At 51.4% G+C, this 12,008-nt stretch overlaps 1 protein-coding gene across 1 annotated transcript; it reads left to right on the forward strand.

The window, feature by feature from the left end:
• Positions 1-1,348: 1,348 nt before the first annotated feature.
• HPCAL4 (hippocalcin like 4) lies at positions 1,349-3,721 on the forward strand. The gene is made up of 3 exons (XM_004426002.2): positions 1,349-1,518; positions 1,631-1,846; positions 3,144-3,721. Exons 1-3 carry the CDS (start codon positions 1,357-1,359, stop codon positions 3,339-3,341), a joined length of 576 nt encoding a protein of 191 aa, XP_004426059.1. The 5' UTR covers positions 1,349-1,356; the 3' UTR covers positions 3,342-3,721.
• The last annotated feature ends 8,287 nt before the right edge of the window (positions 3,722-12,008 follow it).

Consider the following 12,008-nt stretch of genomic DNA (forward strand, 5'->3'; position numbering starts at 1 on the left):
AGTACCTCCCTCTGCAAACACTTCCCCTGGCACAGGCCACTTGAGGGGCTCATGTTCCAGCTGGGGACTGACCCTTCGTCCTCCCCAAACCTACTTCTCAGCAACACCACCTCCATCCATTCAGCCCCAAATCTTAGCGTCTGCCTCAACTCCTCTGTCCTCTCATCCCCACATCCAATCAGTCACCAAGTCCTGCCGATGCCCACTCCTAACATCTCTCAGTCCATCCCCATCTCTCCACAACCCCTACGCTAGCGTCATCATCTCTCACCTGAACTATGCAGCAGGCCCCTCTCTGCTCTCCCTACCTCCCCTCACTAGGTCATCTTGCACACAGTAGCCAAAGGAAAAATTTTAAAACACATTGCTTCTCTCTGGGTCCCCAGCACCTTGTTCAAGACCTGACATACGGTAAGCATTCTGTAAGTGTTTGTGGAATGAATGCTATCTTCCTACCCCTTGCTTTAAAACCCTAGGAGCTTCTGTCCCCATCAGTGGTACATGGCCTAGCACACAGTCAGCCTCAATAAATGCTCAGGGAATGAACTAACGAAAAGCAGAGTGTAATCAGTCATCAATGCTACCAGCTAGGATTTCTATTTGTACAGAGGAAGGAGGGAGAGAACCTTCCTGCTGGGGTGGCCTGGAACGCCTTGAGGAAGAACTTGGGAGATGTGTCCCCGTTGCCAGGGGGCCACAATGAGGACCCGCCTTGGGTCCCAGGTAGGAGAGGAGCCTGCAGAGGTGGGTGGGGGCTGAGTGTGAAAGCTCTGAAGAGTAAGGAAAAGATTAGGACTCTATTCTGTGGCCAAGGGGAGCTATGGAAGGTGTAAACAGGACAGGAGAGGATAAAGATTGTAGCGTGCAGCCCCGACCACTGAGGAGGAGGAGAGCTGAGACCTGGAAGGCTAGAGATCCTAGGTGCCAGGAGAGGAAGCCTGCTGTGAGGGGAGGGAAGGGGCCTGCTGTGGGTGCAGGGTGCTGTGAGGGGAAGGGACCCTGCTGTGGAGAGAGCAGGCCCCGTTATGGGGGAGTGTAACCAGGGGAAGGGATCCCCACTTACGTGTAGGGGAGAGGGGCCGGGAGGGGAGGTAGGAGCTCCTGTGGGAAGGGGTATTGGGGAGGATGGAGTCCAGCTGTAGGAAGGTACATGTCCTTGGGTGTGGTGGTGAAAGGAAGGGGACCCACCCTACTGTGGAAGGAGGGATCCCAGCTGTGGGAATGTGGGGTTTGTTATGGGAGGGAGCTGTTGTGGAGAAAGGGAACTCTGTCCTCAGGGACTTGGGCGACTGCTGCTGAGGTGAGGGCCTTGCCCCAGACCAAGTTGAGGGAACCCCCTGTCCCCCAGGCCCCGCCATGGGGAAGACCAACAGCAAGCTGGCCCCAGAGGTGCTGGAGGACCTGGTTCAGAACACGGAGTTCAGTGAACAGGAGCTGAAGCAGTGGTACAAGGGCTTCCTGAAGGACTGCCCCAGCGGCATCCTCAACCTGGAGGAGTTCCAGCAGCTCTACATCAAGGTGGGCGGGCGGGGGCGGGGCCAGGCAACTCGAGGGGGCGGGCCGAACGGGCGGGGGAGGGCCGGGAAGACACAGCTACCGCTGCGTCCCGACCCTGCCGTCCCCGCCTCAGTTCTTCCCTTACGGCGATGCCTCCAAGTTTGCGCAGCACGCTTTCCGCACCTTCGACAAGAACGGCGATGGCACCATCGACTTCCGGGAGTTCATCTGCGCCCTTTCGGTCACCTCCCGCGGCAGCTTCGAGCAGAAACTCAACTGGGCCTTTGAGATGTACGACCTGGACGGCGACGGGCGCATCACGCGCCTCGAGATGCTGGAGATCATCGAGGTGCGCTGGGGCGGATCCAAGAGGCCAGGTTGGGCTGGGGCCGGCGCCCTTGTCTTCGCTGCCCACTCTCCAGCACGCTCCTCAGGAGCCTCCTCTTGCACCCCACTTCTGCCCCCATCCCGCCTCCTAGGATTGGTTGGGCGCTCAGTGTGAAACAGGCTTTGTGCTAAATGCTTTACCCAATAACCCTATGGGAGGTAGGTACTGTCAGAAACCCCATTTTACAGAGGAGGAAACAGAGCAAGTGGTGATTCATGATTCAAATCCAGGGAGTCTGACTCCAGAGCCAAAGTTCTCAACTCATTACTCTTCCAGCAAATATGTACTGAGTGCCTGCCACATGCCAGGCACTGTTCAAAGTTCCTGCTTTCATGGGACATTTCTTCTAGTGAGAAAATTTAAAAACAACAACAAAAAAACTATGATATGTCAGGCAGTAAGTATCATGAAGAAGATAAGCAAAGTAAGGGGAGAGAGAGCGATGGACGAAAAGTGATTTTATATAAGGTGAAATGTGAGCAGCACCCTGAGTAAGGTGAGGGAGCTAACCACGTAGATGTCTGGCGGAAGAGTGTTCTATGCACAGGGAACAATAAATGTGAAGACCCTGAGGTTACATTGTGTTTGCAGTGTTCAAGGAGTAGCCAGAAGGCCAGGGTGGTAGGAGAGAAGTGAGAAGGGGATAGTGGTAGGAAGGTGATCAGCTAAGTAGCCAGGAGCCCAGTCATTTAGCATCTCATAGTCTGAGACTTGGACTTTATTCTGAGTGAGATGGGAAGCCACTAAGGGCTCTCTCTATTCTCTGTGTGGAGAATAGACCAAGGGGCTAGGAGGGCAGCAGAAGCAGGGAGACCAGTTAGGAGACTGGTCCACAGCAGTCCAGTCAGGGGCCGATGGAGGTGACAACCGTGGAGGAGCTGTGGAAGTGGTCGGAAGTGGTTGGGACCTATTGCAAAATTAGGGCTGACAAGATCTGCTGAAGGATTGGATGTGATGTGAGAGAAGGAGAGTCAAGAATGGCATCAGGGTTTTTGGTCTGAACAACTAGAAGAATGAATTTGCTATTTACTGAGACAGGGAATGCTGGAGGCGGAGCAGGTTGGAAGTGAAGAGTTGGGTTTTAGATATGTTTAATGTGAGATGCTCATTAAATATCCAGTCTTAATGACCATACATCACCTTCCGGTATCCTCACCATCTCCCAGTGTTCTCCCTGCCCACCCCCCAGGCCCTTTCATTCACCCCTGATCCTCCCTGCCCCCTGTGAGTGTTCACACCTCCCTCCTTGCCCCACCAGGCTATATACAAGATGGTGGGCACCGTGATCATGATGCGCATGAACCAGGATGGGCTCACACCCCAGCAGCGTGTGGACAAGATCTTCAAGAAAATGGACCAGGATAAGGATGACCAGATTACGCTGGAGGAGTTCAAGGAGGCGGCCAAGAGTGACCCATCCATTGTGCTGCTGCTGCAGTGTGACATGCAGAAGTAGAGGCTGGTGAGGGGCAGGGCCTCTGGCCAGGAGGGGTGTGGCCACCTCCCGACCTGATGACCTCTCTACCTGGCCCTTCCCCAGGGGGAGGGGTACTCCAGCCTCACTCTCTGGCTCACCCAACCCTCTGCCCAAGCCCTTGCTCCCCTCAATCAAGGTCCTTGAGGGACCACCTCACCCTGGAAAAGAGACAGATCCTCAGGTATCCTGTTGTCTAGCCCCATCCCCAGTCTTGGCCCAGAACCAAGACCCACTGGGCATAGGGGAGTTGGCTTTTGCCCCAAGAGGCAGGGTTTAGGAGGGGGGCTGAGGTTCTGCTTTGAAATTCTGTTCTTCCTGGGGTTATGCTTTATAGGATTGGTCCCATAGACCTCAGTTAAAGGGCCAAATTGGGTCTGTTCTTTGCTGAGGACCCAGATCCCTTAAAGGTGGTCTCTGCCCTGCTCCCTTGACTCTACCTGGCCCCTCTGGCCCCAGCCTTTGGAGCATTTATTCAGTCCTTTCTTCAGCTAACGTTTATTGAGCACCTGTCCAGTGCCAGGCACCTCTAGGTGCTAAGGATATGGTAGTTTACAAGACATGTTCCATGCCTTCTGGAAGCTCATAGGGTAGTGAGGCAAACTTCCAGTGGTCAGAATCTCAGATGGGGACATCGAGCACAGTTGAGCAGAAAGTGTGGCAAGGCTGGTTAAGAGGAACTATTAAATCTTTCAGCTCAGTGCCACACAGAGCTACAGAAGGATGAAATGAATAGCGTTTGGCAGTCTAGGAACCAGGTGAGTGGCAGTTTTACGAGAAATTGAAATTTATGTAATACTTATTTTTTTAGTACCCTTTAAAAGAGCTAAAGTCATTTCATTAGTTTAGGATATTAAAACATACTTTATATTACTTGGTTTCTTGTAAAATGATTAAATGAATATAGAAAATGCTAATTTTCTGGGGGAAAAAAGAGCTGAGAAAAAAGAGAGAAAAGACCATGAAATTTGCGAAACAGCACTTTTTCTTATCAGGCTAAGTCCTGAGCTGCCACCATCAGCAGTTTCTGCTGCTTCAGCTGCTTCCTTTTTAATGATCTTTTCCAACTCTCTATCCTGCACTTACTCGGGTTGTGTGCCGACTTCAGAAACAGAAGAACAAGGTTTGCCGAGGGTGAGACAGGTGTATTTCCCACATCTTGGTAGTTGCTTCCTGGATTTGGTCCAGTTTCAAGGAGAGGCTTGTTCTTTCACCACTACAGAAGAGAAAGAGCTAGAAGAAGAGGACCACCCGGCCACTGTTTAGGCTGCCAGGCTGCATTTATGGACCAAATGCCTAAAATCTGCTGGGCATGCTCCATTTGAAAGGCATTTTCTAAGCCCAAATCCTAAATCTGCCAAGTAATTCATCATTTTCCTAGTGCACTGGCTTTGCTTTCCGATGTCTGCTTTCTGATTTTGGATCCATGAGCTATACAGCTGCATGCTTTGACTGCCAGAAAATTAATCTTGCTTCTTCATCAAGTCTTTCGCTTTACTTTCTACTGTACTCGTGATCAGAAATTAGCTTTGAAGTGCAGTGCGTTGATTTCCTCTTGAACCACTGGTGAAAACAGTCAGTACACAGGTGCTGTCAGCTCAGGGTGGGAGCAGGGAATGATTGCTGAGTCCGGGGTTGTGGGAGGGATCTGCAGGAGAGAGACGCAGGATGCCTCTTACTTCTGACTGCTCACCTGCCCTCCCTCTCTGCAGGTGGAAACTCTTGGGGATGCTGCCCTTTGGTCTCAAACTCTATTGGACCTTCCTTCTTGCTGCCCTTGGAGATAGCAAGGCGACTGGGTTGCCACCCTCTTTCTGTCCTTCTGCCTATGACCAGCCACATGGTGAGGCTGGGGAATTCACATCCTCTGGCAGTAACCAGCAGGTTTTTATCCAGTAGTGCCTCGAGGGATGTTCTGTTGCTCTCTGGAGCTGGCCATTGAGTGTGTCTTGTGCTGTCAATCAGCACCACAGATACATAGATACTCAACAGCCTGGCTCAGCTGAGACTTCCAGTGGAAGGCTTTTTACAAAGTGGGGTTCCTATCCCCCAAACAATGAATCTAACCTAAATCACAATCACACAGAACTTCATGACTTTCAAAGGCCTGCCATCTACCCCATCTCATTCTATCCTCACAGCCTAGGGCAATAGCGATTTTCATTCCCTTTCTCCAGACTTGGAAACTGAGGCACAGAGACAGGAGTCCCTTGTGCAAAAGCACACAATCAGGAAGTGGCACAGTGCCAAGACTTGAACCCAAAGGTCTAAGAGGGTTTCTTCCTTTCAGAGTCTCTTCCCTGAGTTGTACAGAGGTTGACCGTGGGGCATGCTAAGTTGGTTTTGGTCTTTTACAAGCTTCCTGCTAAGAAGTTTCTGAGGCTGTGTTCTTCTAAAAAGAAATAGGAGCTTGGTTGAAGTCCCCACATTTTTAAGCATCTTGTTTTCTGCTTCTGGGCAGCTAATGGGTCAGTGCTGTCCTGGGAAGCCTCTGACTCAGAACCCTGGAAGCTTCTTGCACTGTCTTTACTGCCATCTTCCTCCCTAAGAGAAATGTCTTTGTTTTTTCCCATCTGGTGGGCAAGTCCTACCCATGAGGGTACATCTGATCACTCCGAGCTTCTCGACATACGCGTGGGTGATATTTGCTGGTCAGGCAAGGATTCTCAGAGAGCCTAGCCGTGTGATCACATAATGCCAGGCCAGGAACTGGGACCACCGTCCTGCTGATGGGAGGAGCCACAGGCAGGCCAGGTCTTGCTCCCACATGCTCCTGAGTGTCCCAGAGACTGTGTGCTTGGGAGCTCCTGTGGTAGAGCACCGGCCCTGCCATGAGAAGAGAAGCAGGCCTCCCATTCCTGCCCCAGCTGAGAGGGACTTGCCACAAAGCACAAGGTTAGCAGAGATTGAAGTATAACTCACATAGACACAAAAATATACAGACAGTTAAAACACTGATACGTCCAAACTCTCCTTTGAAGTTCTGTGTCTTCTTGCAGGAACTCAGTGAATTGCCAGGTCCCAGAATCCGCCTTCTTATTCTGTCCTCATTCATCCTTTTGGGCTAATGGATGAGCCTCTTATTTCTTATCTCTCAAAATCATCAGCAAGGGCTACTTCAGATGGCCACTTCAGTCCTTTGAGCTGTGGTCAGGTTTATATAACTTATCTCTAAATCAAAAGTCAAGAAAAAAGGCGGCCAGCCCTGTGGCCTAGTGGTTAAGTTCGTGTGCTCTGCTTTGGTGGCCTGCAGTTTGCAGGTTTGGTTCCCAGGCACGGACCTACGCACCACTCGTCATGCTGTGGCGGTGTCCATACATAAAATAGAGGAAGATGGGCACAGATGTTAGCTCATGGCCAGTCTCCCTCACCCCCAAAAAAAAAAAAAGTTAAGAAAAAGGAAGCCCATAAATAAAGGTACCAAATATTTTCCTGACAATGGCATAGTCCCATGAGGTAGAAATTCATCCTGCTGCAGAGATAAAGTCGGGGGGTGGACAGGGAGAGAAAGGAAAGAGAGAGAATAAAAGGATAGGTTGGGGTTTCTAGGCAGGGTCGTAAACCGACACTGTAAATATTTTTACACAAAAATGTATTAAAGCAACAAATATTTCCTGAAGATCCGCCCTGGCTGAGGCTTTGTGCTGACTTTAGAGATCACTGTAGGGGCGAGAATACATTTCTTACATATTTTATTCGTCATTTTTGAAAAAAAAATTCCAATCCTGTAATTGAAAAGTGTCTGAAAAATATGAGATTTTTCTTTCTGAAATTTTCAGGGTTTTCTTTTACCTTTGCCAGAGTGTGGGGGCAGGACCGGGCCTCCCAGAGTATGTGACCCTTCCTGCTTGGTGGAGGCTACGGGAATGTGGAGGCCTGGGGAGGTGGGGGGCTAGGTGGTAGAGGGGGCCTTCCACCTCATTCTCCAGTGTAGCCCCCGTGCCCTTCAGATGTGCTGCTCCTCTGCCTACAGGGATTGCCCTCACTGTTCGACCCTGTGCTGTGTGTTTTTTCACTGACAGTGAATAAAAGGTGTGACTGTGCTAAGGGCTCCTACTCTTCCCTAAGCTTGGACAGGGCTGGTGTGAGGGGAAAGGGGGAGAGCTCACCCAGTGGGGGTACCTCCAGAACCTCCTTGGGACTGAGGTCCTTCTTCTAGCAAGAACTCTGCTTACTGGAACTCACCGGAGGGAGTTCAAAGAAAGGAGTGAGCAGATTACAAGGGACCCGAAGGAGGGAAAATCAAGGATGGCTGGGCCTCAAAAGCCCTGGAACTGGCAATGAGGCCTCTCCTTTCTCATCTCTGGGCCTCACGGGCTCTCATCCCCTTGGCAATATTTGCACCTGTGCTCTTTTCCTTGGTTTCTCTTCAGACTTCCTTTCTTTCCCTGCACAAAGTGGCAGCATCACCAACTCTGTGCCAAGACTCACCAGCAACTGACAACTCCCCTCTGTGTCTCTTAGTTCCAGTTCTCAAGCAAAGGAATCTGATTGGTTCTGCTTAGCTTTTGGTGGGAGCCCTTGGTCCATGCTTCAGTGGCCAGACTGAGCGCTGATACGTGGGGCCTGTGGGCAGAGCAGTCTCCCCAGAAGGGAGCTAATGGCAGCAGATTGTGGAACCTAGTCTCTCCCTCTGTCCAGTGGAAGGCATTGTAAGAGCCCAAATGAGTGGATGGTGGGCAGTGGGGAGAACAGCCCAGAGCCAGGATTACAATTCGTCTATATGGTGCCTTTTGTGCAAATTAAGAAAAGGCACCCCCTCTGAGTGGAAGCAGCCCCATAAGTCTGCAGCTGGGCCCGTGGATGGCACCTTTGGGCTAATTAGAACAATATACCCCTTCTTCTGAACACACACAGCCTTGTCTTGTCAGCGTGCACAGTGTGGCAAGTAGAACACTGCCTGGGTTTCAGCCCCCACCTGGCCTGCTGGTCAGGGGTGTTGTGTAGTGCATAACCTGCCCTACTGTCCCCAGGAGCCCAGGCCAGAGCCCTGAGACCCCCTACACTGACCTAAATGTGGCGGGGGTGGGAATGGGAGTGGGTGGGGAAGTGTTCCTCTCAGAACACCCCCCCAGTAGCCTGAGAGGCACTGTTCCCCGCCGGGAGTTGGGGCCAGTGGCAGCTGGAGGTGCCTGCTTCCTCCTGAGACACTCGATTGCTTTTACAAGGGTTTTCTCAAGGACGCTGGCGGGGGCCAGCTCTCCCATGGCGGGAAGCAATTAGGTGGATGAAGGAGGCTGACCTGGCCTCAGGGCAACCGTGAACCTAAGGAGGGACTCAAGACTGAGAACTTGTGGCTGCTATTCCCAGCTGAAGCCGCACTGGGGGGATGGGGAGTCTTGTTCTCTGCCTGCCTTGAGGCACACAGGTCCTGGGGTACCATCTCCTAAAAACTTCCCGCTCAGGCCCACGCTATCTCTAGCCCAGGTTAGTCCAGCTCCTGCTTTCAGGTTTGCACTCCGCACCATCCAAGAAACCAGAGTGATGCTCCTAAGCACAAGTCCAACCGCGTCGACTCTTCAAAGTCTCCCCTCTTCCCTCAGTATGATAAGCTACTTAAAAGTCCCTCAAGGCCCAGCATGATCTGCCATCTGCTGACTTCAGAAGCCTGTTCTTCCCCCTACCTCCTGCACCCTGCTCCTGAGCCACCCCAAATTGCCCCCCATTTCCCTAGGGGGTGTCTTAGGTTTCTCTGCTTGTGCACAAGCCATTGCCCCTCCCTGGTCCACCCATTCCCCTGTCTCAATTATCTTCTCTGTGAGGCCCTCCCAAACCTCAAACAATTTGCCCCTCATGTGTACACCGTCCATCATGGTTACCAAATAGCTTCCCATGTGAGTCCCTGTCAGCTGAGCCAAGCACGTGGTTAAGTCTCCGTGTTTTTGTCTTTCGGGTTTTTTTTGGTGAGGAAGATCTGAGCTAACATCTATTGCCAATCTTGCTCTTTTTGCTGAGGAAGATTAGCCCTGGGCTAACATCTGTGCTCATCTTCCTCTATTTTTTTTGTATATGGATGCCACCACAGCGTGGCTTGATGAGCACTGTGTAGGACTGCACCCAGGAACCTGCGAACACCGCCCCCTCACCTGCGAACCGCGGGCCGCCAAAGCGGAGCGCGCAAACTTAACCACTACGCCACCGGGCTGGCCCCTAAGTCTCTGTTTTTTAAAAAAGACAAGGAAATGAAGGCTCAGAGAATGGTTAAGGCTGGGACTTGAACTTAGGTCTCCTCACATCACGGCCACTGTTTTCTCATCCATGAGAGTGAATCCAAATCAGAATGTGTAAAGGGAAGTAACAAACCATGAGCTGTGGCTTCAGAGAAGAAAGGGTCTTGCCTGGTGGCAGGGAGGCGCAGGGGAGGGGGACAGGCTAAGGGTGAAGGGAGGGAGAGATGGCTTCGTGGAGGAGGTGGCATCTGCCCCCGGGTCTTGCTAAAGACCAGCCAACAGGGCCGGGCATGCTGACTCAGGGCTGCGTGGGGCAGCAGTTCAGGTGCAGGGATCCTGGAGCTCACTCGAAGGGGTTTGTTCCCAGCTTATCCATCTGAAGAAGTGCTAAACCCTGAGGGAAAGTGCTGGCTGAAGTACAGGAATGCAGAGAGCCAGGGATCCCTGCACCCAGCCAGGCATCAGGGTGTGACAGGGATGACAGAGGCAGTGGCCGGGAGCCTAAGGGTGGAAAGAACAGTCTAGGATCAAGTTCCTTCACCCTTCCAAAGAGGGCTCTAGGGAAAGTTCTTAAAAGGACTGAACCAGGAGTCTGGGCAGGATCCTTTGATGGCAGGGGACGGAGGCCTACTCATGTCAGTGTGGTAAAAGGGATTAGTCGAGATTTTTGGTTGCAAGTGAACACAACCCAACTCAATCAAGCTCAAGCAAAAGGGAAGCTTATCGGCTCATGTAATTGGGAAGTTCAGGCACTGCTGGATCTAGAGGCTCAATGATGCAGCCTTTCTCCCTCCCTGCTTCTCTTTCTGTGACCTCATTGTCCTCTCAACATGGGCTTCTCAGGGCCAGCCCTGTGGCACAGTGATCAAGTTTGCATGCTCTGCTTCGGTGGCCCAGGGTTCGCGGGTTCGGATCCCCAGTGCAGACCTATGCACCACTCATCAAGCCATGCTGTGGCAGTGTCCCACATACAAAGTAGAGGAAGATGGGCACAGATGTTAGCTCAGCGACAATCTTCCTCACCAAAAAAAAAAAAAAAAAAAAATGATGGGCTTCTCCCATGTTCTTTCATCTGCCACAGGGAAAGATGGGTTCACTTCGTCTCAAATTAATAACCCCAGAGAAGAGAAAGCCGAATCTCCCAGCCATCCCTGTGTAAGAGTGCGGGAGAGTGGTCCAGCTGGGGTCACATGCTCATCCCTGGCCCAGTCAGTGTGTCTAGGGAAACAGGGTTCTACAGTTGGTCATGTCTGGGTCACATTCCTATTCCTGTGACCAGGGAGGCAGGGCCTGTCACTAGGAGAAGAGGGTGGGAAAACTTGCTAGTCAAGCAAAGCCAATAACCACCAACTCTCTTTAGGGCATTCATTGGAGTGATGTGGAGAATCTCATGGAAATTTAAAGATGGGCACAACAGCTAGGCCCCAAATGGAACCTGGGAAACTGGCAGGACCAGAGGCATCTCCCTCTCAGAGCAGCAAGGTTTCTCTTTCATGGGGTCTCTGCTGCCCTCTGGACATCTTTTCCCGTCTTTATCTGCCGATCAACTCATTCTGCTCACAGAGAATTTCTGTCCTCTCTTAGCTTTATGTTGCACATAACTGCAGCTTGTTAAGGCTCATCCAAGTCTCTTAGAAGCCACCTGTGTTTCACAGCATCTGCAGCTTCTATTCCTGTGGTTGACTATCCAGCACCTGTTTCCCAATGCCAAATTCCTGAGAAAGAGAAATCTGATTGGCCCAGATCATCTTTTCAACTCAGGCCACACAGGTCAAAGGTCACTGGACAGCATGGGGAAGGTTCACCTTTGCATTAGGCGCTCACCCCCATCCAAAGAACCACTCCATACATTCCTCCTAAGGGACCTCCTCCTCCTCCATGAGGCATCTGAGAATAATTGACCCCTTCCTGGAGTTACATTATCTATTCTTGCGTAACAAACTACCCCGAAACTTAGTGCTTAAAACAACAGCAATCCATTATTTTTCACGATTCTGTGGGTTGGCTGAGCTCAGCTGGGAGGTTTACTGCTTCGTGTGCTGTTGGCTGGGGTCACTCACTCATCGACATCCCACTGGGGCTGGGGCTAGAACAGCCAAGATGGCCTCACCTATATGACTGGCAATTGGTACTGACAGTTACCTCGGAAACCACTGTTCTCCACCAGCTTTTTATCCTCCAGGGACTCTCTGCCTCACCATCTGGCCTATCCGGCAGGAGAGTCCAGACTCCTTTACATAGAAACTGGCTCCCAAGAGGGCAAAATTGAATCTGCAAGGCCTCTTAAGGCTTAAGCTTGGAAACCACATAGCATCACTTCTACTGCATTCTGTTAGTCAAAGCAAGTCAAAGCAAGACACTGGGTCAACTCAAACTCCACTCCACTTCTGGATGGGAGGAGTGTCAAGGTCACATTGCCAAAAGGTAGGCATGGGAGATGGGAGAGAGTTTGAGGCCATCTATGGAAACTGTCTACTAA

Source organism: Ceratotherium simum, chromosome 22 (genome assembly GCF_057802395.1).
Source record: "Ceratotherium simum simum isolate JZ-2026a chromosome 22, ASM5780239v1, whole genome shotgun sequence".
NCBI lineage: Eukaryota > Metazoa > Chordata > Mammalia > Perissodactyla > Rhinocerotidae > Ceratotherium > Ceratotherium simum.

Coding starts and splice junctions, on each gene's coding strand:
- HPCAL4 (XM_004426002.2), top strand. CDS start 1,357: ATGGGGAAGACCAACAGCAAGCTGGCCCCAGAGGTGCTGGAGGACCTG. Junction 1,519..1,630: donor TCCAGCAGCTCTACATCAAG/GTGGGCGGGCGG, acceptor TCCCCGCCTCAG/TTCTTCCCTTACGGCGATGC. Junction 1,847..3,143: donor AGATGCTGGAGATCATCGAG/GTGCGCTGGGGC, acceptor TTGCCCCACCAG/GCTATATACAAGATGGTGGG.